General features: G+C 37.7%; 1 protein-coding gene across 1 annotated transcript in view; it reads left to right on the top strand.

Annotated features, from left to right (window-relative positions):
• Positions 1-27,201, top strand: part of PRKAR2B (protein kinase cAMP-dependent type II regulatory subunit beta) — a 147,269-nt gene that overhangs the window by 38,638 nt on the left and 81,430 nt on the right. The window contains exon 2 of the mRNA XM_027838645.1: positions 8,868-8,903. Coding sequence (XP_027694446.1) covers positions 8,868-8,903 — 36 coding nt within the window. The remainder of the gene's footprint in view (positions 1-8,867; positions 8,904-27,201) is intronic.

Genomic DNA, 27,201 nt, shown 5'->3' with positions numbered 1-27,201 from the left:
TTTTCATGTTCTCTCCCCTTCAAGTGTACTCCTTGAGAACAAGGGCAGTCTTTTGCCTTTGTATTCCCACGGCTTAGGGTACTGCCTCACACATAGTAGGTACTTAATAAATGATAGTTGACTGATTATATTTCAATATAATTGGTTTCCTTTATACTTTTATTACAAATTTTATTATAAAGAAATTTTATAATAATATAAATAAATAAATGTTATTTGATGAATTTAAAACATTCTAAGAAGAGGTCCATAGGCCTCACCAGACTACCAAAGAGGTCTGTGACACAAAATAAGGTTAAGAGCCCCTGTTTAGGGAGTTTGTTTTAAATGAAAAGTTAAGAGAACAGTCACAATTAAGAGTACAATCTCAATTAACCAGTTAGAAAAATTACTAATATTTAGGCAGAGGTCTGCGTATCTACTTTAATTTGCACTTATATTTATTTCTTGTTAACCCCTGGCATCTTTGTAGTTAAGGCAAAATTAAGGTTACATAACACATTTGGGTAAAGAAGCAGCAGAGTATATTACAGTATCTTTTAATAGATTCAAATTTATAAGAATAAGAGCCATTCTTCAATTTATAAATAGTCTGAGAATATGAACAGGCCGCTCTCAAGGGAAGAAACTTGGGCCATCTATAACCATATAAAAATGCTTCAAGTCACTAAATATTAGGGAAATATAAATTAAACCAATTCTGAGGTTCAACCTTGGGTTGGCAAAGATGACAAAGAAAATGATAAATGTTGGAGAGACTTTAGAAAAACAGACATAGTGATGCGTTGTTGATTGAACTCAATGTGTTCAGCTATTTTGGAAAGCAGTTTGAAATTCTATGCAGAAAGTTAATAAATAATGTATGCCCTTTGACCAAGCTCATTAAACCACTGCTAGGCCTTTACCCAGAAGAGATCACAGAAAGAGGAAAATGCCCTATATGTACAAAAATATTGGAACAGTCCTTTTTATGGTAGCAAAACAAATGGAATTGGGAAAAGCCAATTGGGAAATGGCTGAAGAAATTTCAGTTACAAAAATGTAATGGAATATTGTTTTTCTGTAAGAAAGGAGGAAATAGATGATTTCAAAGAGACGTAGGAAGACTTGCACAAACGAATGGAGAGTGGAGTGAGCAGAACCAGGACAAGGTAGATAATAACAAAATCACCGTAAAAACAATAGCAACAACAACAACAACAATAATAGTTAACATTATAGTTCTTACTATGTGCCAGGCTCTGTGCTAAGTGCTTTACAAATATCATCTCATGTGATCTTCCCAACAACTCCGTGTGGTACGGGTTGTTATCCACATTTTACAGAAAAGGAAACTGGGGCAAATTGAGGTTAAGTAACTTGCCCAGATCACACAGCTATTAAGTGACTGAGGCTGGATTTGAGTTGATGTCTTCTTGATTCCAGCCCTGACAGTCTATCCCAGGGGTGGGGAACCTGTGGCTTAGAGGCCACATGTGGTCTTCTAGGTCCTCAGGTGCGGACTTTTGACTGAGTCCAAATTTCACAGAACAAATCCTTTTGTTAAGGGGATTTGTTCTGTGAAGTTTGGATTCAGCCAAAGGGCCACACTTGAGGACCTAGAGGGCCACATGTGGCCTAAAGGCCACCAGTTCCCCACCCCTCATATCCACTATGCCATCCAGTCGCCCCTTATAGCTTTCATGCTATCCATCTCTTGAGAGTTGATGGATTCAGGGTGCAGAGTAAGGCATATATATTTTTTGAACATGGACAGTGAGGGATTTGCTTTGCTTAAATATGCATATTTGTTGAAAGAAAAATCCTCCCGCATCTTTAAGAACAGAAAATAAGGGAGAGAATAGATTTCTGTTAATTTTTTTAAAAATAAAATTTAATTTTAAAAAATTAATGAGCTTTGAGAGAGGAAGTTGGGTATAGAGCAGACATTTTCTTGGAATTATCCTAAGTACTTGAAGAGGGCAGTAATTAGTGGCCTAGTCTTTTGCTCTGAGATGTCTGGAGGGCAGATGGCCTTTCTCAGTCTCTCCTTTCTCTATCAAGCCTGATCACCAATTTCTTCTGTGCTGCTGATCCTTTGATCAGTCCTTCCTGTCCCCACTCCTTTCTCTCTGTGCCAAACCCTAAACTCTCACTTCAGTTCTGAGATAGCTCCTTATTTTATACAAGTTACTTAGGACGTGCTCAAGTCCCTCACTGTTGATGGAGGAGTCTAGGCCTTGTTCACATCTACTGAATAATTGAAATGTGTTCTGACCTGATAAATGTATCAGGGCTAAATGAGGTAGGGGTCATTTCAAACCATCTTTCACATAGATGTAGTTATCAACCAACATTTTCTTTCTTTGAAGATCATATTTGTTCTGATTGATTCATATTGTAGTGTTAAATTTTCATAGGCTACCTTAAGTTTTCCTGGGTTTGTATTTTTTCACTTGAATTTCTTTTTTACTTAATTCTGCTAATGAGTAGCTCTTTGACTATTGAAGATGGGCACTTTGGAAAAGAAGATTTTTAGAAAACTATAGAACAGCTGACTACGCATAGATATCTAGAAACTTGTAATCTTATAGAGGTTGAGAGCTCTCTCTTTCAGTGAAGTTCACAACCTCTCCAGGCCTCCTCATGCTCAATCCTTTTCCCATAAACCTTTCATAGGGAGCGACTGCTGGAATCTTTCCTGTGACTCTTTTAATATTGGGGGGTGGCCAAGGAGTGGGGGAGATTACCAGAGTAACACTTGGCTGTCTGTTCTCTTGCTCACTCTGGCCACTTGTTCACTTAGTGTATCAGGTACTAAATATTTCTGTAACTGATTAGAATAGTTCTCTATAGAAATGTTGGTAGAGCTGTTCCATTTTATGTTATGTGTTTTGCTCATCTTCCACTCTGTATTTTTTTAATGTATTAGCTGAGTCTCATGCCAACCACTTTGCAAACTTTCCTATCACCTGCTTCTCCTAGTTAAGTGAGGTAATTCTACTTCTAGTCTTCTGTCTTCTTCCTCCTCTTCCTCCTCCTCCTTCATGGTTTATAAGTGAGCTCATACTCTGTCTCTAAACCATTGTTGCACTCTGTCTCCATCTCTTTCGATCAGGAAGCATTTATTAAGGGCCTGCTATATTTCAGGCACTGTATTAGTTGCAGGAAAACAAAAACAAAAAAATTAGTCTCTGCCCTCAAAAAACTTAGCCTCCTGTCACAGAAGACAGTGTGTACATACTTAAGTTCTATATATATACAAAATTTCTTAACATGGAGATTAAAGGTTAGCTGGCTAAGGTGCTTTCTGGTTTCTTTTAACCTGCTGTTTGTAATGGTTGTTTTATACTAGTTAAAAGTCTCTCAAAGAAATATTAATGGTGGCTTTCCTTTTGTGTATTTCCTATTTTTTGAACTGGACAATTTATTTTAAAAATATGGTTGGATTTGCTCTAAAGGTTTATCATGTTCTTTTCATTTTATGCTTTTTTTCTAAGTTTATATTAATTTTCAAGTTGACTGTAAGAAACTAATGATCAAGCTTGTTGAAAACAATGATATCATTAGCCAGTTTGTTTCCTGTCTAAGATAAAAATCAGTTTCACTTTTTGGATCACATTTGTCAATTTCCACATCCACAGCCTTTGACTCTCTTCTTAAAGAAAATAAGAAGATATATAGGCACAAGGTTTCTGGCTAGCCTAGAGAAAATGGGTGAATGAATGAATGAATGAAAAGGCATTTATTAAGGGTTTACTATGTGCAAAGCACTGCTCTATGCACTGGGGATACCGATACAAAAGCAAGACAGCCCCTGCTTTCAAAAAGCTTGTATTCTAATGGGGGAGACAATACATATAAACGGGTCAGCTGCACCTTGGTTCTTAGGATACAGTGGCAAAACAGATGGCAGTGCATCTTCTTTAATGTCATTTCTAGAGATAAAACCATCTCCATTTCTGATGATTGATGGCTTGACAGTGTGGAGGATTTTGGTGGTGAGAATTTTCTTTTCTGGATTTTCAGTAGCTATGGCTACTGTAGCCCCTGCAGAAATAGCTGCCACGTCTTATCTTGGCAAGAGCAACTTGGATGCTGGTTGTGGGGGATGGGCTGGAAGCAGGACTGTTATCTGGAGAAGTGCTGCCATTCCTGGAATGCTTGGGCTTGCATGCTTGCTCATCAGTAGCAGTTGGATAGCAATTGGTATTGGTTATGGCAAGGAAGGTAGGTCCCTTCTCCACAAGGAATTCTCTACTCAATGACGGCTGCAGGGCTGGGGCTGGGAGTGGGGTCTATGACAGAAACAGGGCTAGCAGTCCATTTCCAGGATTCTTGTGCTCAGGGTCCTAAGCTATGTCTATTGGAGTCTTCAGGGAAATGGTAGTTGAAGTGATGGCAGTGCCTTGGGTTGCCAGGCACCAGCTGCCTCCTTCCTTTCCCTCAAGGTGCTCCAGCTAGGCTGGCTTTCCTTTCCCGTAGATGGCAATTGGTTATGAGACTTGACTTCTTTCATTTCTTAACTCTGAACCACATTTCCCAATACATTTTGATCTAATATTGATTCTTAAAAATTTGAATAGTAAAATACCTAAAATCTTTTCTATTATTCAAGTTGATTGAGTAGTGGTAAAAGTCCCAAAGTCACCTTAATACTACGCTAGGCACTAGATATACAAAGACAAAAATGAAAACAGTTCTTTCCCTTGACAAACTTATACTCTGTTGGATTATGTGGAGAAAATTCATATGAAATAAGCCTAGAAAAGTAGTTTGAAACCAGATTGTAGAATGCCCTAAATGCCTATCCTATCCTATCCTAAGGATAGAATCTTAGGATCTAGAGACTAGATTAATTTTCAGACTTTCTTTGTGGCTTTAGTCAAATCTTATAACTTTTTTTGGGGGAGGGTAGCTAGGCAATGGGGTAAATGACTTGCCCAGGGTCACAGCTAGTAAGTGTCAAGTGCCTGAGGGCGGATTTGAACTTAGGTCCTCCTGACTCCAAGGCCAGAGCTCTATCCACTGAGCCACCTAACTGCCCCAGGACTTTTTTATTATCACCTCTAAAATAAAGTGCTATTTAAGCACTAAGGTAATATAATAAATTATTTACCAAGCATTTTGAGCTTCCTAGAAAAAGGCAACATTTTACACTTAAATAATGTACTAGCAGAAGTGGAAGGGGACAAGCATTTCTTCAGCACCTGTATGTGCCAGGCATAAGTGTTACCTCATCTGGTCCTCACCACGACCCTGTGAAGTAGTTGCTATTTCATCCTCATTTTACAGATGAGGAAACTGAGTCTGACAGGTTAAGTGATTTGCCAACTGTTATACAGCTGGGAAGTGTCTGAGGCAGGATTTGAACTCAGATCTCCTTGACTCCAGGCCCAGCCCCCTATCCACTGTGCCACCTACCTGCCAGAAAAGGTAAGATGGTAAGGACTCAGCCTTACATAGGCAAACGTATTTTCTAGCTGTCACATGCTTTTAGTTGCTCTTGCCACCAGTTTAAGAGAGAGAAATTCCATCTTCTGCCCACTGCCTCTTGCTGGAAGCCCAAGGTAAAGATAGTGCTAGATGTGACCCTGAAAGAAACTGAGCTCCTCTTGGAGCCCACACAATGCTCAACTCCCAAAGCAGTCATTAGTCATTTTTGACACAACCTCACAGTCACTGAGCTGAGGAAACCAATCAGGAGTTGCAGTATTGGTTATGTCCCTTAGCAAGACACCCCTGAATACCCAATATATATAAATGAAGAATGAGTGGAAGGCATAAGCAAAAAGCCTAGAATCTGGGTGTTGTAAATAAGCCTGAAGGTCAAAAACTGTACTGTCAATAATTCTTTAATATCTTCATTTTTCTTCAGAAGACGTGAAATACAAACATACTATGCTCATTCATTACTGTCTGGCAAGGCTGAGTTAACATTATTTTACTTTTCTCATTTAATATGGTAGAGACTCCATTGTTAAGGTTCAAAACTGGTAGCTTCATTATTGTTGTTGAAGAAAACAGATTAGAAACTTAGCCACATTTGCTCCATTTTTCTCTGTCATCTTTCTGCCAGTTTAATCTGTGAATTATCTTAAGATGATGTCATTGATCTGGCTCTTGCTCTTCCTATTTTATGATGTGATAGTAATAGAGCTTGGCAGTCTTCTGACGTCCGTCTCTCATAGAGTTTTACAAGTGAGTTTTATGTTCTAAACCCGTGTTCCAATGGCAGTTCAATCTCTCTAGTTGGCAACATTAAGAATTTTCTGCTTAAAGTAGTTTCTGGGCTTGGCAGTTAAAGCTTTTTCAGGAATGTTGAAAGTCAAGGTCAACGTCTTTGCCTTTTGCCACTGACCATTTTTCAGCATCATTTGGATGGGTCAGATTAAGGCTCTTGCTTTCAGTGTTGCCTTCTTGTTTTTATCTGTTCTTTTCATTTGGTGTTAACATTGATTTTGCTTTAACTGATCAATGACCTGATTGAACTTCTATGACTCCCAAAAGAATATAGTTTCCTGTCTATTAAGATAACATCAAATTGTTTTTGTGATGTTTGGTACTCAATGTCTTATGCTTCTGACTTGATTCTGCAAGAAAATTCATGATAAATAATTATGTGACTTCTTAGAGGTCCACAAGTCTTTAACTTCTTTCATTTCTCAAATCTAAACATTATTTTCAACTTCCTCAATTATTTTTTCCTTTTTGTTATAAACTGATTTTCTACTGGGGTGGGTGAAGGAAGGCATCATGTACACAGATATGTAAATGAAAACTATATTCCGGTTTTCCAATATATTTCTGACCTCATCTATGTGACTGTTTCCTCCAGTGATAAAGATATCAGCCCATTCATGCTTACCGATACTGTGTACTACTCATTAATGTCCTCTCCTAAGTTTGCAAAAGGCCCATCCAACCTGCTGGAGATTTTTTAACATTTCTGTGATGCCAGTGAAGTATGTGGGGCTGTCTATTTGTAATGCCTCACTCATGTGCTGTAACTAGACCATCGCTCCTGAAGAATTTTTCTTTATTCACATCTTTTATACAGTTTGTTCTATATCATCCCATGTTTGTCACATGTCACAGAATGCTCTCGCTCACCCAGGGTCTCTCTGTTGCTCTTTGGGTAAACCTTACCTTCACCTCTTTGAAGGCTGTAGTTTTCCATGACTTACGTCCCTATAACATCATAGTGAAAGCATTGATTTTTAAAATACGGACGTTTATTTCATTGGAAGCTTGAGGTCATTAAAATAATTCCAGTCTCCCTAATGAGCCAGCACAACTCCTATTGAATTCTGGACCCCGCTCATTGTTCATTTATGTTACCTTATGTTTGAAATACGGGTTTATTTTGAATCCTAGCATTTCTTTTGCAAATAAACATTTAATTATCTTGGACTGAGTTGGAAGAGGGACCCTGGCCATTTCCTTCTTTTTCCAGAGGAAATAGTGGCCCAGAGGATAAATTGACTTGTCCAAAGTCACACAAGCAATAAGTAGCAGAGCTGGCCTTTGTACCAAGGGTCTCTGATGACTCATAGTCCAGTACTTTCCCTTCTACACCACATATTTGACTGGGCTTCTCCATTTGAGGATATTTTTGTATTTGCTGACATAGTGGTTTATAAGTGGCTCTAAGGAATTTAATGTGCTTGAAGGTTTTCAGTCTCTTTAAGATGAGGACTATGTATTCTCCATCTTTAATTTTCCCCCTCTTCACCCATGACTATTTATAATATGCTATACACATAGTAAATACTTAGTACATTTCTTCTTCGCTGAGTGAAATGTTCAGTTATTCAATAAATATTTATTGGACATCTCATGTATGCCAAATGTTCTTCTAGGTTCTGGGAGAAATGTAAAATTTAGATAAAAGACATGTTCCCTACCCTCCTGGAAGTTGTAGTCTTGTGCACAAATAGGACATAAACATAGGAAATTATAAAGTAAAATATTACGTGAGGAGTGAATTAGATAGTTGCAAAACAAAGTGCTGTGTGAGGTATGCAGGAAAGATTGTCACTGGGATCATGGAAAGCTTTTCATATAGGAGGTGAATATTGAGTTAGGCATTAAAGAGTGAGTAGGATTTAAAGAGATCATAGATTTAGAGCTGGAAGCATCAGCAGTGAACTAATCCACCATTTTCCCCCTGCCCTTCTTACAGATGAGCCAACTGAGAGCTAGAGAGGTTAGGAAATTTGTCCAAGATCCCCTGTGGCTGAGCTGGGATTTGAACCTAGGTCCTAACTACAAATCCTACACATGATAATCTCTCCATTCCCACTGCCACCTACTTGTTCAGGCCCTTTCCTCTCTCTTGAACTATGCTAACATTTCCTTAGCTAGACTCCCCACCTTTGCCTGGCTCTTTCCTTCAGTTTTACATGAAGTCAATGTACAAGTCTAATCAAATCACTTTTCTGCTCAAACCTCCCACTACTTACCAGATAAAGTTTGGACTTCCTATCTTCACATTCAGAATTTTACATAATCTGGCTTCTACGTATATTTCCAACCTAATCTTACACACTTTATTTTCTAGTTAAAATGGTCCTGGAATGTTCTTCTCTCACAAAGAGGAGGGAAGACTTGAATGAACATTGATGTGTGTGTGTATATATGTGTATGTGTGCATGTATATTATACATATATGTGCATGTGTGTATATATATGTATATATGTGTACATATATATCTTTTGGTACTTTACAACAAAAATTAATCAAACTATGTGGCTTTGATATTTAAGTAATAGAAATTTTAATTTCCTTTGTCAACAGAATTGAAGTACATAGTTTTAGTATTTGATTTGTGCATTTTTATGTTTTACATAAATTATCTAATCACAAATTCATTTTTTTCTTATAGCTCCAGTGATAAACCGATTTACTAGACGTGCATCAGGTAAGTCTACTATCTTTGTGCTTATATTGGCTTGCGTGATGATAATGTATTAATGATAGCGTTTACAATTTATATTTTTTTAAATTCATATTTCTGACCGATTTATTTTAAGATAAGTATAATAGTACCTAATTTATTTAAAATCATCAAGGAATGAAGTGTGAATTTTTCAGATAATGAAAGTTCACCCTGTCAAGGTCCAGAATTTTTAAAATAATTTTGAACAAGAAAAATTTTCTAAGACTGTAAAAACAACAACAACAACAACAACAACAAATTTTGGTGTGTTGAAGGGGGAAATTTCAAACTGGCTGTCTTTTTGCTTATACTATAAAAAGAATAATTAGTTCTTGGAGGCCTACTTTGTTTCCATTTGTACCATAATGTTTGATACATTAAAATTTCTAAATTTGCTGATAGTTGATGGTTAAACTTGTGCTTACGGAGTTGACTAGGACTGTATGGAACAAAATGCAGCTTTTAAGAAAATGTGCCTGATTATGGTGGAACCTATTATGTTCTCTTTAAATGTTTGTAATCTTGATAGTTAGCTTTTTTCATCATTACTATTAGAAACAAAATGACAAGAATATCTTTTGTCAGACTGGTAGGCTATTTCTGTCAAACAGGTTATCAACTATATGTCAAACTAAAGGATTAGAAAGTTGTCATAATTATAAGTATGTACGTGTGTGTGTGTGTGTGTGTGTGTGTGTGTGTGTGTGTGTGTGTGTGTGTAGATAAAAAAAGAAATCACTGAAAACTGGTCCTAAGGCCACCTGGCTATAAAATAGGCAAATAATATACTAGTTTGATTGTCAAGGTTCCCAGAAGAAGTAGTTTCCATTAATGATTGTATTAACATGAGAACTAAGATCTAGTGTGCGTTAAAATATTTTGCTTCTGGACAAGTTTAATTAGTAACAACCATGAACTATATTTAACATTGATTGGTAGGTCAGATGCTCCAAAATAAAGGCTTGGTTTGACATCCTTTTATTGTTACTCTGTGGGAAGCAAAGCTATGTTTGTTAGATCTCAGGAGAACTTAGCTGTGACTACGATGATGATGGAAGGCAATGGAATGTTAAAGCAAAAAAGAAATGCCAAAATTGAACATTTCAGTTCTGCATTGGTAGTATAAGAGAAGCAAAACTAGGAAATAGCATTAGGAAATTAGCTGTACTTAGAGGAAGCAACATTGGGCTAATAAAATTATGTGGTAATACATAGATCTTATAGATAAGAATAATTGCTATTATCTAGGTAACATGAGGTGCCAAAACCTAATTGGTTATTATATTTCTGATCTAGTTTTCTTTTTTCCCACTTAATAGTATTTTATTTTTTCCAATTACATGTAGAGATAGTTATTCAACTTTTATTCACTTTTATAAGATTTTGAATTCCAAATTTTTTCTCCCTCCCTTCCCCCCTTCCTCCCCAAAACAGCATGCAATCTAATATAGGCTATATATGTACAATCCTATTAGACATATTAGTTTTCTTTTAAGCATAGTAAATAAAATTGTGAGAATCTAGGTGTAGTATAGTGGATAAAGTGAAATCAGAAAGGCTTGGGTTTTACATCTTGCCTCTGATACTAGCTTTGACCATTATCAAGTCATTTAAGCTCTAAGAACATCAGACAACTCTAAGATTATATAAGGGTTGCAATCTTCATAGCTGATGAGAGTTCCCACATTGATTAACTCAAAGATCATTTTCATATATAAAATTGTAAACAATCATCATTGGAAGAAAGAGTGAGACCAATGTAGTATCTAGAAGATTTACAGTCTGTTTTGACTATTTTACTTTTTAAAGATGTGTTAATAAAACTCTGATGCTTAAAAAGTTGAGAGAGATAATTTCTGTGTAATTTAATAATTTTATTAATAAGGCTAGCATGTTTATTAATAAAAAGAGGTCAGTGGCACTCTGGAATACCAAAGACCCCTCATGGCAGTAGACTCACAGTTTATATGCTTGGAAGAGCCAGTGTTCCTGATGGTGGCAATCAATTCTGATTGGTTAACAATTAATGCAAAAATGAATATTATAATGAGATGAAGGCTCGTTCTAATGAGGGTCTTGAGGTGCATGACCTGGGGATCACTCAAGACTTGGTCAAAGAGACTTATCAATTTCCATATCACCTGTCTGACAAAAGGGAGAATCCACATTTTCCCAGACCTTTCTGAATAAACACAATGAGCAGGAATATATCCATTAGCCTAAACTTAGAATTTCTTTTACTGTTTGATTAGATCTTAGCCTGGGTAAGTCTTTGTCCATCCCACACTGGTTGAATTCTGAATGAGGAAGAAGAAAAGGGGAAAAACCTTGGTCCTGATTCAATAATTAGTTAGCAATACAAGAGAGAAATAATCATTTCTCTCAATAATTTAATCATAAGGCTAAAAGGGATCTTCTAGTTTGTGGACAAGATCAGGCATGCTTAAGGTGTGATGTACATAGTCATAACATCTCTTTACATCTAACCTGTCTCCTCCCCTCAATCCCCAAATGGAAATCTAAACTATTTTAAGTAACTACGGAGGAGGAGTTTCTATAACCTCCTTTGTGATCCCAGTTCACCACCTAACAACCTGATGAGAAGAGATTGAAATTGAACTTCCATTTGAACTGTCTTAGGAAGACTCTGAAGATCACCTAGCAAGATAAGATACCAGACACTGAGGTCCTTTCTCAAACTAAACTGCCAACCATTCAAGCTGTACTGCAGAGAGTGCAACTCCCATGAGCTGGCCACCTTGTTCAGATGCCAAAAGTATGTTTGCCTAAAAGACTATCTTACAGAGAACTCTCACAAGGCAAGCTCTCACATGGAGATCAGTAGAAGTGATGCAAGGACATTTCTCAAGGTCTTACTGAAGAACTTTGGAATCGATTGCATATCATGGGAGACACTGGCAAAGGACCATTCATCATGGAGTGCCCACATCAAAGAAGGCTTTGTCCTCTATGAATGAGGCAGAATTGTGGTAGCTCAAAAGAAATGAGAGATTTGCAAATTTAGAGGTCTTCATATGGACTATTTGTGCCCAACCACAAATGCTATACCACGGTATAGCCTTCAGAGCTTGTATTGGTCTGATCAGCCACAGTCCGACATGAGGTACCTTGACCCCAGCATAGTGTTGTCATTTGGGTCCTCTTTGAGAACAAAGGACAAGAACCAACCAATCATATATGGTACTCTGGGGAACCAATCAAAATCAGTTGGGAGGATTTCCTTCTACATTGTCATCTGTCTTGGGCTTCAATTCCCTCTTAATACTTTTTCTGTCTTTTCTAGCTTGGAGGTCATTTCCTTTGAATGAATAAGATGGAAGCAAATCAGGTGTTGTATTGTTTTGATTTCTCTCATCTTTTAACATGATACCGTCTTCTCCCATCCAAAGTCCTAACTCTTTGTTTTTTAATGTCACTACCCTGACAATTTTTTTTAAAACTCATTTTTATTGTTCTTAGCATTTTTGTAAGTCTTAAATCATTTGGGGCTTTAGTATGCCTTATAGTATTCTAGTCTACTCCTTTGGTGTTTATCTTAAATTATGGAGCCCTCCTTCCAGCTTTTGAATATTCCCTTTTAAATTCACCACACATCAGAGGATTCTCTGTTTAGGATACATTGCCTCCTTTAGCATTTTCTTTTCTTTGGAATTACCTACAGCTTAAATTCAGAATTTTATTTTTGTGCCTCTTGACCTTCTATATAGTAGTTATATGTATAGCATAGTATTTGTAATTGTATGGATTTTATTTTATGCATTTGAAAACATTCTGAGAGGGGATACATGGACTTCAGCAGACTGCCAAAGGGATCCATGTTACAAAAAAAGGTGCAGAACTCCTGCTGTATAACCACATTCCCTTTTAAAATAGCATGGAGCCTAACCTATCTTGTCTCTGAGTTTATTCATGTTTTAAATTATTTTTCTTCAAGGCTAGGCTACTTGTCTGACTGTGCCCCATTGCTTATTTCCTCTGCTATTTAAAACTAAGATAGTATTGACCCTGTCACTTCCATATGACCAGTTTCCCATTGATCAGAATTAAAAGTCTAAAGTAACAGACACCCTAATTGCTTCCTCTTAATTTCTGACATGAAATTATTAGGATAGCAGATTAAGGATGTATCATATGTTCTGCTTTTAGCAAAAGTTGATTTCTAATTTCTGTCTCCATAGCTGGTGGTTCCTTTTCTATCTTGACTCTTGTCAGTTCTGTGATTTGCCTCAGAAAAGCATTATCCATATCTTCTATGAGGCCAGAAAATCTGCCCATAACAATATCGTTTCTTTTTCCTTTCCCTTTTATCTTCACCTAAATGCTTTCTATTTTGCTTCAATTATGATGTATATAATCTTGAAATTCAGAGCAGTAATTAAGCATTTTCTTAGCTGACAAATGTCTCCTCATAGCAATAGAAGTATAGGTGGAATTTTGATTTATTAATTTGCTAATTATTTTTTTCTTACATGGAAAATAGACCCTCTAAAAACTTTAGTCATATCATATATATATATATAGTTAATTTATAAGCTTTTATTAAGTGCCTGTTGCATGTAAAAAGACAAATATGAAACAGTTCCTGCACTCAAGCAGCTTGCACTCTATTAGGAGAGAAAACACCATGTTTAAGTACATGCAGAATAAATACAAGATAGAAAGGAGAGGATAGGGAGAAAGAGAGCATTAGCAGTTGGAGGGATTAGGAAAGGCTTCCTGTAGATAAATGATAGTCTTGAAGGAAGTAAGGGAATCCACAATTTGGAGGTGAACAAGTTGTTCTTTGGATAGAATCGTGTGATGGGCACTGGGAGAGAAGTAAAGCTTGTGTAAAATGAGGTCCCTGCCCTCCTGACACCTGTACTCTAATAGAGGAATAAGATACAAGCAGAGAAAACTGTCATACTTGATATTATAACATAAGTCTCTTAGAGAGTTGCAAAACAAAGGGCTGTGCAGGGTCCAAGGTCAAAAATGCTTGTTTTTCTGGGGAGTTTATGGAAACTTTGTGGAGCGGGTGACATTTGAATTGGGCTCTAAAGGGTGGGTAGGAATTTGTTGTTGTTGTTGTTGTTGTTTGTCCTTCATTCTTGAAGAGGTCTATGACATCAGGGAAATGATGCCATGACTTGCAAGTGAATTGGATTTAAGGGAGGGAGGGCTGTGCAAAGTCACCAACCTCACTTTCTCCTCCAGAGCTATCTGGGTGCAGTAGCAAGTCAGGATGACTGGAGATGGCACTCAGATAGGACGGAATTTAGCAGACAAGGAGAGGGAGTGCATTCCAACACTAGGAAATATCATGAGTCAAGTCAGGAAAACTACTAAGGGAGGATAAGGAGTAGGCAGGTTTCTCTGGAGTGAAGGGTAGGTGGAGTACAGTAATAGAAGGAATTCTGCAGAGATAACATGGTGCTGAACTTTGTAAAGCTTTGAATGCCAAACAAGGAAATTGGAGCTTTATTTGGTATGCAGTCAGGACTCACTAAGGATTTTGTTTTGAACACAGGAGTGACATGACTACATCTACACACAAGGAAGAGTAATTTAGCAGTGGTATGAAGAACAGCTTGGATGTAGAGAAAGGAATTGGGAAGATCAGTTCTCAGACTATTACAATAGTCCAGGTGAATAATATGTTATAGTAGAATGATGATAATGGGAGCGAAGGGGGAAAGATGTGAAAAATTTTATAAAAGATGTGAAAAATTTCAGTAGAAGTTGGTAATAACTTGGATGTGAGAGGTTACAGAGAGGAGGGGGGAAAATCAAGGTTTCAAACATGAGAGACTGAGAAATTAGTAATCCTCCTGATAAATAATGAAGTCAGACTAATGAGAAAACTGAGTGGTAAATGTAATAAATTTAACTTCAGAAATGCTGAACTTGAGTTGGAGGTGAGCTCTCCAGATGAGGGTGACCTGTGGGCTGTTGGAAATGCAGGTCTGCAACTGAAAAGAGGCCAGTTCTAGGATAGAGACTTGGGAATCATCTGCATTGAAGTGGTAGTTGATGCCATGAGAATGAATGAGAATGCCAAAGGAATGTACATAATTGATTTAGTATAGAACTTTGTAGAATACCTGCCTTCAAGGAACAAGAAGATCAGAAAGGAGAGGAGAATAGTTAAAGAGGAAGGACAATCTTGAAAATATGGTGTCTCCAAAGCCAAAGAACTGGTCAATAGCAAAAGTTGCTGCAGAGAGGCGGAGGATGATGGCTAAGAAAAAGGTTATTGGATTTGGCAATTAGGAATTCAGTGGTGAGCATAAAGTGGTGAAGGTGCAGGCCAAACTGCAATGGGTTGAAGAAATAGTGGTGGGGAAATAGTCACTTTTTCTTTAAAGTTGAACAATGAAAGAAAAGGAAGAGAAGGGAGATGAAGGAGGGGAGGGGTACAAGGTCAAAGGAAGGTTTTGTTGTTTTTTTTAAGAGGGTATTCTATCTTCTCAGTGAAGTAGGAGACTGTTATCTCCCATGAGTGGGAAGGAGGTAGTTAGAAGCAATTGTTGTGGGAAGAGAAATGAGTCAATAAGAATAGAGAAGGTTGCCAAGTAGCAATGAACATCCTTCCATGTTTATGTATCAGGGAAGAACCATATTTCCTGGGGAATTTATGGAGAGGCAGGACAGGTTTTCACCCGTGTTGGCCAGTTGGTAAAGGAGGTTGTACTCCAACATAATTGAACTTTTAGGAGAGGAGAAGGGAAGCCCCTTCTTAGGCCCAAACTTTCTTAGGCCATGTTAGAAACTAGGAAAACAGCTTCCATAAGATTCCAAAGGGTGGCTCTGGCCAGTTTTGTCGCTATGAAAATAGAATTGCAAATCTCGAACTAAACTGAGAATTGATTGGCAGAAGGAAACTTTGAAAAAGGGCAAACATTCTTTAGATCCTTAGTTGATAGAGGACCATGATTAAACCATAAGAAACTTCATATGTTGTATAATGTTAATCTTTATCCTGCTGCTGATCCTGATTAGATCTTTTAATTCAACCTGGTCATAGATGGGGCAGGTAGGTGGCACAGTGGATAGAGTGCTGTTCTTCGTGAGTTCAAATCTGGCCTCAGACACTTACTAGCTGTGTGACTCTGGGTAAGTCACTTAACCCCGTTTGCCTCAGTTTCCTCCAATCTGTAAAATGAGCTGACGAAGAGAATGGCAAACCACTCCAGTATCTTTGCCAAGAAAATCCCAAGTAGGGTCACAAAGGATTGAACATGAGTAAAAAATGACTGAAAACAGCAAAAGTCATAAATGAGAAGAGGTAAGGTGTCGTAGGGAGTAAGTAGTAGAACAGGGATTTGAACTCTGATTCACTGACTCTCAGTCCCTTGCTCCCTTGCTGTTCAATGATGGGTTCTCAAAAAAAGACCCTGTCATTCATGAAACCAGTTCGCTGAAGGTCCCTGAGTTCTTCACATTCAACACCACTAGCTCATTGCCACTAGTTTCTAGTGGCTCTCCGGACTTCCTGGCTGACCCCACATCATTTCTACATCCCTTGGTAGTTGAAGCAGATCCTGTTCCATTCCCCACGTTGTCCCAGGGCTGCTTCAGACCACTCCACACATTTTGCTATTGACCGTGGGTAGCCATACTAATTCAGTTCTTCCTTGGAAATACCGTTAGCATCAGGAAGTTTGCCAAAGCCGATGCCCTGACTCTCTGTTGCATTCATGATTGGGCAGTCAAGCTAGTCCTAGCAGTCCTGCACCCTGCAGATCCAATCTATTTATCTCAGGCTTGAGACATGAGTACTGTGGGAATTGATGGATGCTAACATTAAATGTGAGTTCATTTGGCCATCTAATTAACACACATCCTGCCCTGGGACATTCGTGTTATTCATTAAAAGGAAAAAAAAAAAACAGTGGCCTCCCACTGTGCCACAATTACTGGTCAAGTGATTGATTAATAAGCAGAGCTTGACTTTCTTCCTTTTGGTTTGCAAAGGAGATATTTTTTTAAAGAAGGATCCTATCAAAAATATTATTTTGTAAATTTGTTATCCACAGCTCTTTTTTCATCAATTTAGTCATTTACCTTTCTACATCAGAGTATGTATTTGAAGATTGATTTAGAGCCCTCTGGTTTTTTTTTTTTAAATCCTCCAAACCTATGTTTCATTAGGAAATTTTTGTTATAAGATGAATTTACTTCATATTTTGTTATCACTAAGAAAAATGGAATTTATCTAATTCCTCAAACACTCTTTGAAGTATTTTTGCTTAAAAAAGCCAGTGTGTTGTACTTTACCTACATGGTGTTATGCAATTTTGCAAACAACCTTCCTTTTAATAGACTTTATTATGAATGATAAAGCATTTATTAAGTGCTTATTGTGTGTCAAGCACTGTACCAAATTCTGAGGATACAAATACAAGCAAACATGACAGTCCCTGCCTTCAAAGAGCTTACATTCTAATGGGGAAGATAACATAAAAGGGAGCTAGAAAGTAGGGAGGAGAGTGGTCCAGGCAAGAAGAATTAAAAGTTCAGCTATTAGAACCTCAGCTGGTTCCAGGAGTAGAATTGATGGTTCCAGTGATTGATTATTCCTGTAACTACTTGAGGAACTCTATCTATATTCCCTCACGTATTTGTCAGTATTGATGACGGTCTATGAAGCATGCATTGTTTCCAGATTGCACAAAGGGCTTTAGCAGTACTCTTAAAGCTGCATTTTATCCTGACATCATTTGAGCTCAGTCAGTGCCAGATCTGTCAGATACAGGTCTCCTGCAATATATTATTTTCATTTAAAATCTGCCAGTAATATTGAAATTTTCTCATTATATTGCATTGCCACCAATTGTTTTTGTTTTGTTTTGTTTTGTTTTTTCAGTGAGGCAGTTGAGGTTAAGTGACTTGCCCAGAGTCACACAGCTAGTGAGTTTTTATGTGTCTTTATGTGAACTCAGGTCCTCCTGACTCCAGAGCCAGTGCCCTATCCACTGTGCCACCGAGCTGCCCCTACCAATTGATTTTTCAAAGCAATATCTTCCCTAACACCATTTTTGACAACATATCTAATCATGTGGCTATCTTTACACCTCTTTTGCTTCATCCATTTACAGTGCGAAGTAGGAAGATCTTAGTAAATCAATTAACTGATTGTACTGGTCTTCAGACAGGTCGACAGATCTCCTTCCTATGTGGAATCATTCAAAGCTGGTTGGCATATGATTGGTCAAGTATTGTTTTGGCCATATCAGGAGACTTCTGGTAGCATCAAAGTTTATCACGATTGACACTGAACAATTCTGTAAGCAATTTTAATATAATGTGAACAATCCTTTTCGTTTGTTTTTTGCTTTTGTTTTGTTTTGGCGGGGGGAGGGAGGATTGATTTTACTTAGTAAAAGATTCTAATTTTCTCTGGAAAGATTATCTTCTCTTGCAAAGATATTCTGTGTACATATTTTCAAGATGTTTTGGCTTATTGGTTTTTTGTTTCCTGCAACTAAAGCATATTCTTACACAACAAACCCAGAAGTATTTCCTCTCCATCTAAGACTAGTGAATCCCATCAATAAATACAATGGATCCTATTTTCTAGATTTGGACATTTTATGTTTCTGTATTTCTAATACAAAGGGCCTGGCACATAGTAGGTGCTTAATAAATACTTGTTGGTTAATTAAACTCTTTCAATTACAGTTTCTTATACTAGTCATTTGTTCTAGTGTATTTTTCTCTTTATATCTGTTAAGTGTTTACCATGGCAGAAGGATATTATTATACCCTTTAAAAAATAGATACAATAAAAAATTAACACGGTGAGACCAAAGGACTTTATTTTCTGTGGGAGGAGAGTGAATGGGTGTTTTGGAAGGGGAATAAAGTAATGATAAAAGAAGAAAAGAAAGAAAGCAGTTAATGAAGCACTTTTTTAAATGCATAAAAGGAGAAGTATAGAAGTTGACACAGCTCAACAGGATATATCATACTTTGTCAAAAACCAAGCTATACGTATTGGAGATTCATGGTATCGTATACAGCCCTACTTTTGTTCTTTGTATAAAGTTATTTTATATATAAACTTTGTATAAAGTTTCTTGGTGTTTATAAATAAATAAATAATAAATAATGAAGTAAGGTTATAATCATTTTAAAAATAAAATTTAATTATTCATATATGTAGATGGATAGATAGTGAATAGATATGAGACATGGGCTTTTTTGGCAGTTAGCAGTTTAGGAACATTAGAAACATTGCACAGTTTCCCCAATATAATCCAACTAATCTTCTCATTTCTAGACTAGCCTCATCAACCATCTGAAGCTTTTGTGTAACATATATATTTTTATGAACTGCTAACAGTGGGTTTTCTCTATCCCGTTGCATATCATGGCACTTGCCTTCTCTTATTTTTTTCATGAATTATTGAATACCTCTAGAAGAGGCCTGATTAGATCTACTAGAAATTTATTTTATCCCACTTCAAGTAGGCCTTCACCACTGCACGGCAATCCTTTTATTCTTCCTAATTGCTTCTTTCTCATTTCCCCCCCCCCCCCCCCCCCGCCACTATTCCAAACAGCTGTTCTCAAGCCTCTCCGCTTGAGGGGTAAATACCACCCCTTTCTACCTCCCTATCAGGCGGTCTCACCTCCAAGAAGTGATCACAGTCCACTCCCCTGGATTTTTTCTCCAGTTCGTTGCCTCTAAACATCAGTATGTCATCTCCTACTCTGTTTTGCTCTGATTTAGCAGGAGTAGATAATCTTCCTTAAAGGATCCTACTCTGGAAGGGACCTCAGAGGTCACAAAGTCTAAACTTTTCACTTTACAGATAAGGAAACTGAGGCACATAAAGGTTAAGGGACATGCCCAAGGTCAGGCAGCAAGGATCACAGGTGAAATTTGAACCCAGGTCTACTGACGCCCAAACCAGTGCTCTTCCCACTATACTGTTCTTCCTAACATCAGCTTCTCTTTGTGCCCTTGTTCCTACTCTCTCCCTTCTTGTCTCTTCTGGGAACTGCCCCTGTGAACATTTTCTTTCTCATCTTTAGTCTCTCATTATCTACTGACCTGTCCCTGCTACATACAAACATCATGCCACTCTCCATCTTAAAAAACTTCCTTTGACTTTGCAGTCTCTTAAGCTTGTTCCGTCTCTTCTCCTCCAGCAGGCATTTATTCAGCACATACTATTAGCCAGGCGGTGTGCTAGGACTGGGAATACAGTTATCAAAATTGAGCTAACCTCACCTTCAAGTAGTCTTTTTTTGTTCTGTTGGAGGAATATGTCTGTTTACAGATAAATGAATGCAAAATATATACAAAATAAATACAGAAGGATTGGTGTACACCTAACAACTAGGGAAATCAAGAAAGGCCTCTTGTATGAGGTAATACTTTAGCTGAGCCTTGGAGGGAGCTAGGGGGTTCCGTGAGTTGGAATTGTAAAGGAAAGAGAACATTTCAGACATGGGGGCGTTCTGTACCCCTCAAAAATGGAAGGAGGAGGTAGAATATTGTGTACAGGGAATAAGTAGGCCAGTTTGGCAGGAACATAGAATGTTTGAGGAGGAGTAATGTATAATTAGCCTAAAAACATAGACTGGAGCCATCCTGGAAGGGCTTTTGATACCAAGCAGATGGGTTTATTTTATCCTAGAGACAATAGGGAGCCAATGAGTTTCCCGATCATAGTCAGCATGACCATGTCACAATGAGCATATCATGGTCAGATCTGTGCTTGAGGAATATTATTAATTTGAACTGGAGAGAGGAGAGGTTTGAGGAAAGCAGGCCTTATAAGAGGCTATTGTAATAGTTCAGACAAAAAGCAATAATGAGGGTTTGATCCAGAGTTTTGTGGTATAAGTGGAGAGAAGGGGACAGATCTGAGAGATATTGGAGAGGTGAAATTGACAAGACTTGAAACATAGCTGATGATCTTGCAGAGGAGATGAGGCACATTAACAGGACTGGAAGAGAACCAGGAGAGGTCAGGGACATGAAAATGCAAGAGAGAGAGAGAGAGAGAATCAGAAGGTCAATAGTGTCACATGTTGCAGAGAAATTAAAAAAAAATAATGAGGATGTGTGGGTATGGTGAGGGACTTCCTTCTTAGCACAGAAGATGTGCACAGCCATGTGTAAAAGGGCAGGATAAGATCAGAAAATTTAAGTCATTCAGTTTGCAAGAAAGAGCACGTGAAGGGGAAGAGTGTGAAAGAAGACTTGCCAAGTAGATTGGAGCCACATTTGTGAAGGCCTTTGAATGCTAGCTTAAGAAGTTTGCATTTTATTTGATCAGTAAATGTGAAGCCACAGAAGACTTTTTTTTTTTAAAGCAGGAAAGTAATGTAATTAAATTTATGCATTAAGAAGATTACTTCAGCAGTGGTGTGAAAGATGTATTGGAGAGAAGAAAAACTGGAGGCAGAGATAGCAGAATCCAAACAGGAGCTGATGAGTGCCTGACCTAGGAATGGAAAGCAATTATGGATGCTAGGAAAATTACAGAGGTTAAACTGACAGGATTTAACAGGCTTGTATTTGAAGCATGAGGAACAGGAAGAATAAACCTTGACTCTGACGTTTTTAACTCAGAACTATTTCTTCCTTTAATTTCAATTTACTTCAAAGTGTTATTTTCTGCTTCACCAAGGGAAGTGTTCCAGGAAAAAAAAAATCTCCTAATTGGTTGTTAAATGAGTTAGGTTCTCATCTCTTATTTTTAACAATCTCTGACCCTGCCTGGCAGAATGCATAGATTAAATATTTGTATTCCACATTTCCTGATAAACAACTGTACTGTAATTATTCTCACATTCCTTGACCGTGGTGCATAATAAGTAATATGTATACCTAATGAACCCAAGTAGTTGATTTTTAACTAATCTATCTTAGTCTTGCTTTCATTAAAGCCTTTCTTTATGGTTTGGAGGTATCCCTGGGTTCTCAAGGGCTTTTTCAAAGGCTATATCCTCCCAAGTCCTTTGAGTATGGATAGGTTTGGTCATTCAATTCAGCAAACATTTGGACAGACACTATGGAAAATGAGCTGAACCTGGAGTCAGGAGGAGAGATGACTGAATTGCCTTTGGGAAATTACATAGTGCACTTAATAACAAAGCTTTTTCTCAAAACAAAGAGTTTTTTTTTAATCATATTCTTCCTGGTACAGTATGGCTGATAAAGGGCAATAGAGAGGCATCAAGGCAGACATTAGTAGGCTGAACACCTCACCCACCAAGAATTGCGTAGGACAGGAAGAATAAGGGGTATCTTCAGAGATATGTGTGACTGGAGGGAATGGGCCAGTCACATGGCAGGAAGATTACCAAGATCATCCATGCAGGAAGGAAGGAACTCAGCAGTTGGATGTATCCTCTATGTAGTACCTTTGGCAGGCCATAATTAGTACTCAAAATGAGAAGGCATGGCTAGCTGGCAGTCTGCTTTTTGATAAAAAAAATAAATACTCCCAAATTATGAATTTTCAGATTCATTGAGATATGCCTAGGGTATTCTGCTAGTCTTTGGAGATATAAAGACAAACTATGGTAGTCTCTACTCTTAAGAAACATTATAGTCAAGTCGGGGAGGAGTGAGATATAATATGTACGCGCATAAGTAAATACAAAGTAATTTGAGAGCACATTATCAAATCAGGACATCAGTTGTGCCTTAAAGAAAGTCAGACCTTCTAAGAGGTAAAGATAAAGAGGTAAAGAGAGTTCATTCTAAGGATCAGAACAGCTTGTGCCAATGTACAGTGTTAAGAGATGGAATGCAGAGTTTGGGCATACGTAGTAATATAGTTTGGCTGGAATGTAAAGTATGCTTGAAGAGTAATAATGTGAAATAATAAGAGAAAGACAGGTTGGAGCCAGGTTTTGGAGGGCCTTAAAAGCTAGGCTGGAGAATGTATCTGAGACACTGGGGAACCACCAAAGATATGTGAGCCAGGGAATGACTTGGTCAGACTTATGCCATTGGAAGATTACTTTGGCAGCTATGTTAGGAAATGGGTTGGAGAGGGGAGACCAAAAGCAGAAAGGCTGATTAGTACAAAATGTTTCCTGAAAACTGCTATAATCAGGTTCAAAGAGGCTTATCCCAAAAGACTGGTCACCAGGTGATACATTTTTCTGGTCCCTATAGCTTATGAAGTTGTTTACTACATTTCAGAGGGATTGCCAACTATATTGGTAGAAGAGAATTCTACTTTTGAAGAAACAAGTGTTTTTTTTTTTTCTTATCAGTCAGTATGCATTCGTGCTAAAGGCTACAAAGAAAAACGAAAGACAATCCCTGCCCTCAAGGAGCTCACAATCTAATGAAAAAGGCTTACAGGTGTAAACTCAAAAGACATAGAGAATCTTTTTTTTTTCTTTGAAGAGCAGTATTCAGGTAAACACAGCATTATTACAAAATCAAGTCAATACCAAGGTAGTAGAGTGTGCAGCTGAGCATAATGGATGGAGGGCAGATGACCTTGGAGTCAGGAAGATCTGCCTCTGACATAGACTAGTTCTATAACTGTAGTTAAGTCATTGAACCAGTGCCCTGGACATCCTACAGAGAGTGTAAGTTACAGACAATTTATGGATCTACATCAGTGAAGGAAGTTCCCTATACTGATGTAATCACAGGTCTTGAGCTTTGAAAAAAAGAAAGGAAGGAAAAGAAAAAGAAAAAGTAGTGTTCAGCTTTTGTGATTCTCTGTTATTATTCTCTAAGAGCATCCATGGCAAAGCCATACAAATAAATGTGGAGTTCAGTGGTTCTCTGTAGAGACTCTGTGTCCTTAGAGATAACTTCAGTTGCTCACTGATTGGAAAGTCTTCAAAAGTCTGAGGCATCCATCATTGACCTTCACCTGAAAGCTATCTATGCATTTGGGCTAAGAATTAGCAGAAAAGACAGGTTAGCTCATGTTCCCCTCTTCTCTCTACTCAATTGCCTTCTGCTTACCATCACTCTTGTTTTTCCACCCTCCTCAGATCTTTATACAATCTGGTCTCTACTGGTAGAGACACAGTTTTCCTCTTGTGTTGTCTCAGTTCTCCCCTCTGCACCCTTCAACCTTCCCTTCTGTACTGTCCCACCATCTTTCTTAAATCCCCCAAGACTTTCCTGGGGGTAGTAATGCTGTCTTTGACCATCACGGAAAAAGGTAAAGTTCAATTTCTCCTTCCTGCTTTTGGAAATAACAATGTATTAACATGACCAGAGGAAGGCATTGGGTAGATCCTTTACGGGGATCTTTAAAGAAAAAGAAAAACACAAATCACACAGAATAAAGAGTTGCGCTTGGTATCCTGGAGAACAACAAAATGAATCGGGAGTCAGAAGACCTGGGTTTGAATACAGGCTCTGGCACTTACTGCCTGTGGTTACCCTAGGGTAAAAAGTCCCTTAGAATGTGGACCCTGGTTTCCTCACCTGTAAAGTGATGGACTAGAAATAATTTCTAAATGTATTATCTTAAGTATACTGCTACTTATTTTTCCAGATTAATAGTTCTACCTGTCAGCTTCCCCAGCTAGTATTTGCTGAATGGTCCAGTGTGCCAAATCCTAAAGGCACCCAAAACTTCCTCTACTATTTCTCTCTTTTTGTCCTGTTCATTCATCCTGCTCCATTTTGATTGATCAAAGTATAACTATTTTTGTGTGTCATTCACAATTGCCTCCCTGAAGATAAAATGTAGGTCTATACTCAAGAAACTGTATAACACCATTAATGTTAATCCACTTAAAATGAATTCATTCCCAACAATCATGACTGATTTAACATTTGGTTAGTTTTATTTGTGCATTTCTTACATATGCTAATAAAATGTTCACAAATACTGCTGAATTCCTTTGATTGATTTCTTTAAGTAGTCAGAAAGCCTGAGGTTCTCCCAAATGAATTACCAGATTAATATAGATCTATGTGTAAGCAACATTGATAGACACAAATGAATTTGAAAATTTTTCAGGTTGTTTTGAAAACAAGCAGTTGAATTGAGTCAGGCACACCCAACTTTGCCTGATTTAATCTTTTTTCCCTTACAGATTAGTTTGTGCGGTAGGTACAACAATAATATTCTTTCTCTACCTACACTGTGGTCTAGCCAAACTTACCTTGCTTCTCAAATGTTACACCCTTTCTCCCGCCTGTATACCTCTGTACAAGCTATCCCCATTTCTAGAATGCACCCCATCTTCACCTCTGTTCTCTCAGAAAGCCTACTTTCCTTCAAGACTCCACTCAAGCACCACTTTTCCAGATGAGTCTTTTCCTGAAGCCCCCGCCTAACATGTTTTCTATCAAAATGATTTTGTATTCATTTATAAGCCTGTATATGTACATGTTGCCTCCCTTGGCTAGACTGGAAACTCCTTGAGAACAGAAACTGTTTTTGCTTCTGTCTTTGTATCTCTAGAGTCTGGTACAAAGCCTGGTCAGATCAGAACAAATTCTTTTATTAAGGGCATTTGTTGTGTGAAGTTTGAATTCAGTCCAAGTGCCACACTTGAGGACCTGGAGGACCACATGTAGCCTCGAGGCCACAGATTCCCCACCCCTGGATAGAAGAAATTTAATAAATGCTTGTTGATTGATTGATTGTTCCCCTTCACACACTGCAGTCCCACCATACTGGTGAACTTGTTCACTCTCACACATTGTTGACTCTCACTCTAAGTCCTGTTACAGTGTCTGTGCGTCGGCTGTCCCCAGTGCCTGGAATACACTCCCTTGTTACCTCTGATCTCACTTCCTTGGAATTCCTAACTCAACTCCAGCCCCATCTACTACTACATGAAACCCCAAATCACTAATGACTCCCCCCTCCCACCAAAATAAACAAATTACCTTCTGTTTATTTTATAAGTAATTTGTAACTACTCGTGTATACATTTTAGAATGTAAACTCCTAGAAGGAAAATGCCATTATATTTTTGTCATTGTATCTTCAACAGTTAAAATAATACCTGCAGAAAAAGAACTGATAAATAGAAGCATGCATAGTATAGTTTCACATATGTACATATACAGGCATATTTATGTAGGGGTGTGTGTATAGGTACACATATATATATATGTGTGTGTCAAATAGTGGCCTTCTTTAGTATGGGGTGGGGAGGGAAGGGGACAGTTTGGAACTCAAAATGTAACTAAATAAATTAATTAAATTTTAAAAAATAGTACCTAGCACATAATACGTGACAGATTTTATGCAGAAGGTCATGTTCTTTTCTTCAATATGATGATAAGCAAAACATTTTCATGTCTTTATTTTCTCAACTAAATTAGGGGGAAATCAGGGGATACCTCCCTTTTTCTTTTTCACAGTCTTTTGTTCCTGAGTTACCGGGCAGATCATATATAAGCATATGTAATAGAGGAAAAGAATATGAAAAAGCTGCACCAAAGAATTGTGATTAATGGTGATGTTTTACTTTTACGTTCTATCAAAACCAAAAACAGGTAAACAGAAGTCTTTAGGTGAAGGACTAAGTAAACTTGATTATTAGTTAGATAAACAAACCTTTTTAAAGGAGTCTTAATTCTCAGTATTATTTGGGTTTAATTTTATGAAAACATGTTATGCTGAACCTTGGCTAGAGGTAAGCTAGGTGACTCAGTGGTAGAGTGCTGTACCTGGAGTCAGGAACACCATAGTTCAGATCTAGCTTCAGATGCTTCCTAGCTATGTGAGCCTGGACACAGTTTTCTCAATTATAAAATGGGGATACTAATTAGCATCTACCTCTCAGGGCTGTTGTAAGGATTAAATAAGATAATATTTTTAAACTGTTTAGGTAGAGGCAGTGTCTGGCACATAGTAGGTACTTAAGAAAGCTTATTTCCTTCCTCTCTAATTAGGTATTACATGTATTTTTCTAATTAGACAAGTGAGTGAGAGAGAGATGGGAGGGACAAAGGTTACTGGGAAAATATAGGCAATGTAAAAATAAAAAGTTAACAATAAAAGTACGTCTTTTTTTTTTTTGAAGGATTAGCCTTGGGGGTAGGGAATGTTGTAAGAAATCTTTTCCTAAGCTCCAACTGCAGCAAATCACTTCCTTTAGTTCCTGATTCAGTGACTGTGACAGAGGAAGTTTTTTTTTATCCTGTTTAATCCTTGCAATATATGCTTTTAATCTTCAATTATTTAAGTTATAATTGGATTTTATGGTTCATGAGTGCCTGTTATACTTTACTAAAGGAAAATTTAAGCCAATTTTAAGCCAGATTTAAACTTTGCCAACAATATAGCGTTATACTGCTAAGTAATAT

This window comes from Vombatus ursinus, unplaced genomic scaffold, assembly GCF_900497805.2.
Source record: "Vombatus ursinus unplaced genomic scaffold, bare-nosed wombat genome assembly UNPS02014830.1, whole genome shotgun sequence".
Classification (NCBI taxonomy): Eukaryota; Metazoa; Chordata; class Mammalia; order Diprotodontia; family Vombatidae; genus Vombatus; species Vombatus ursinus.
This window is presented reverse-complemented; position numbering and strand designations above follow the sequence as displayed.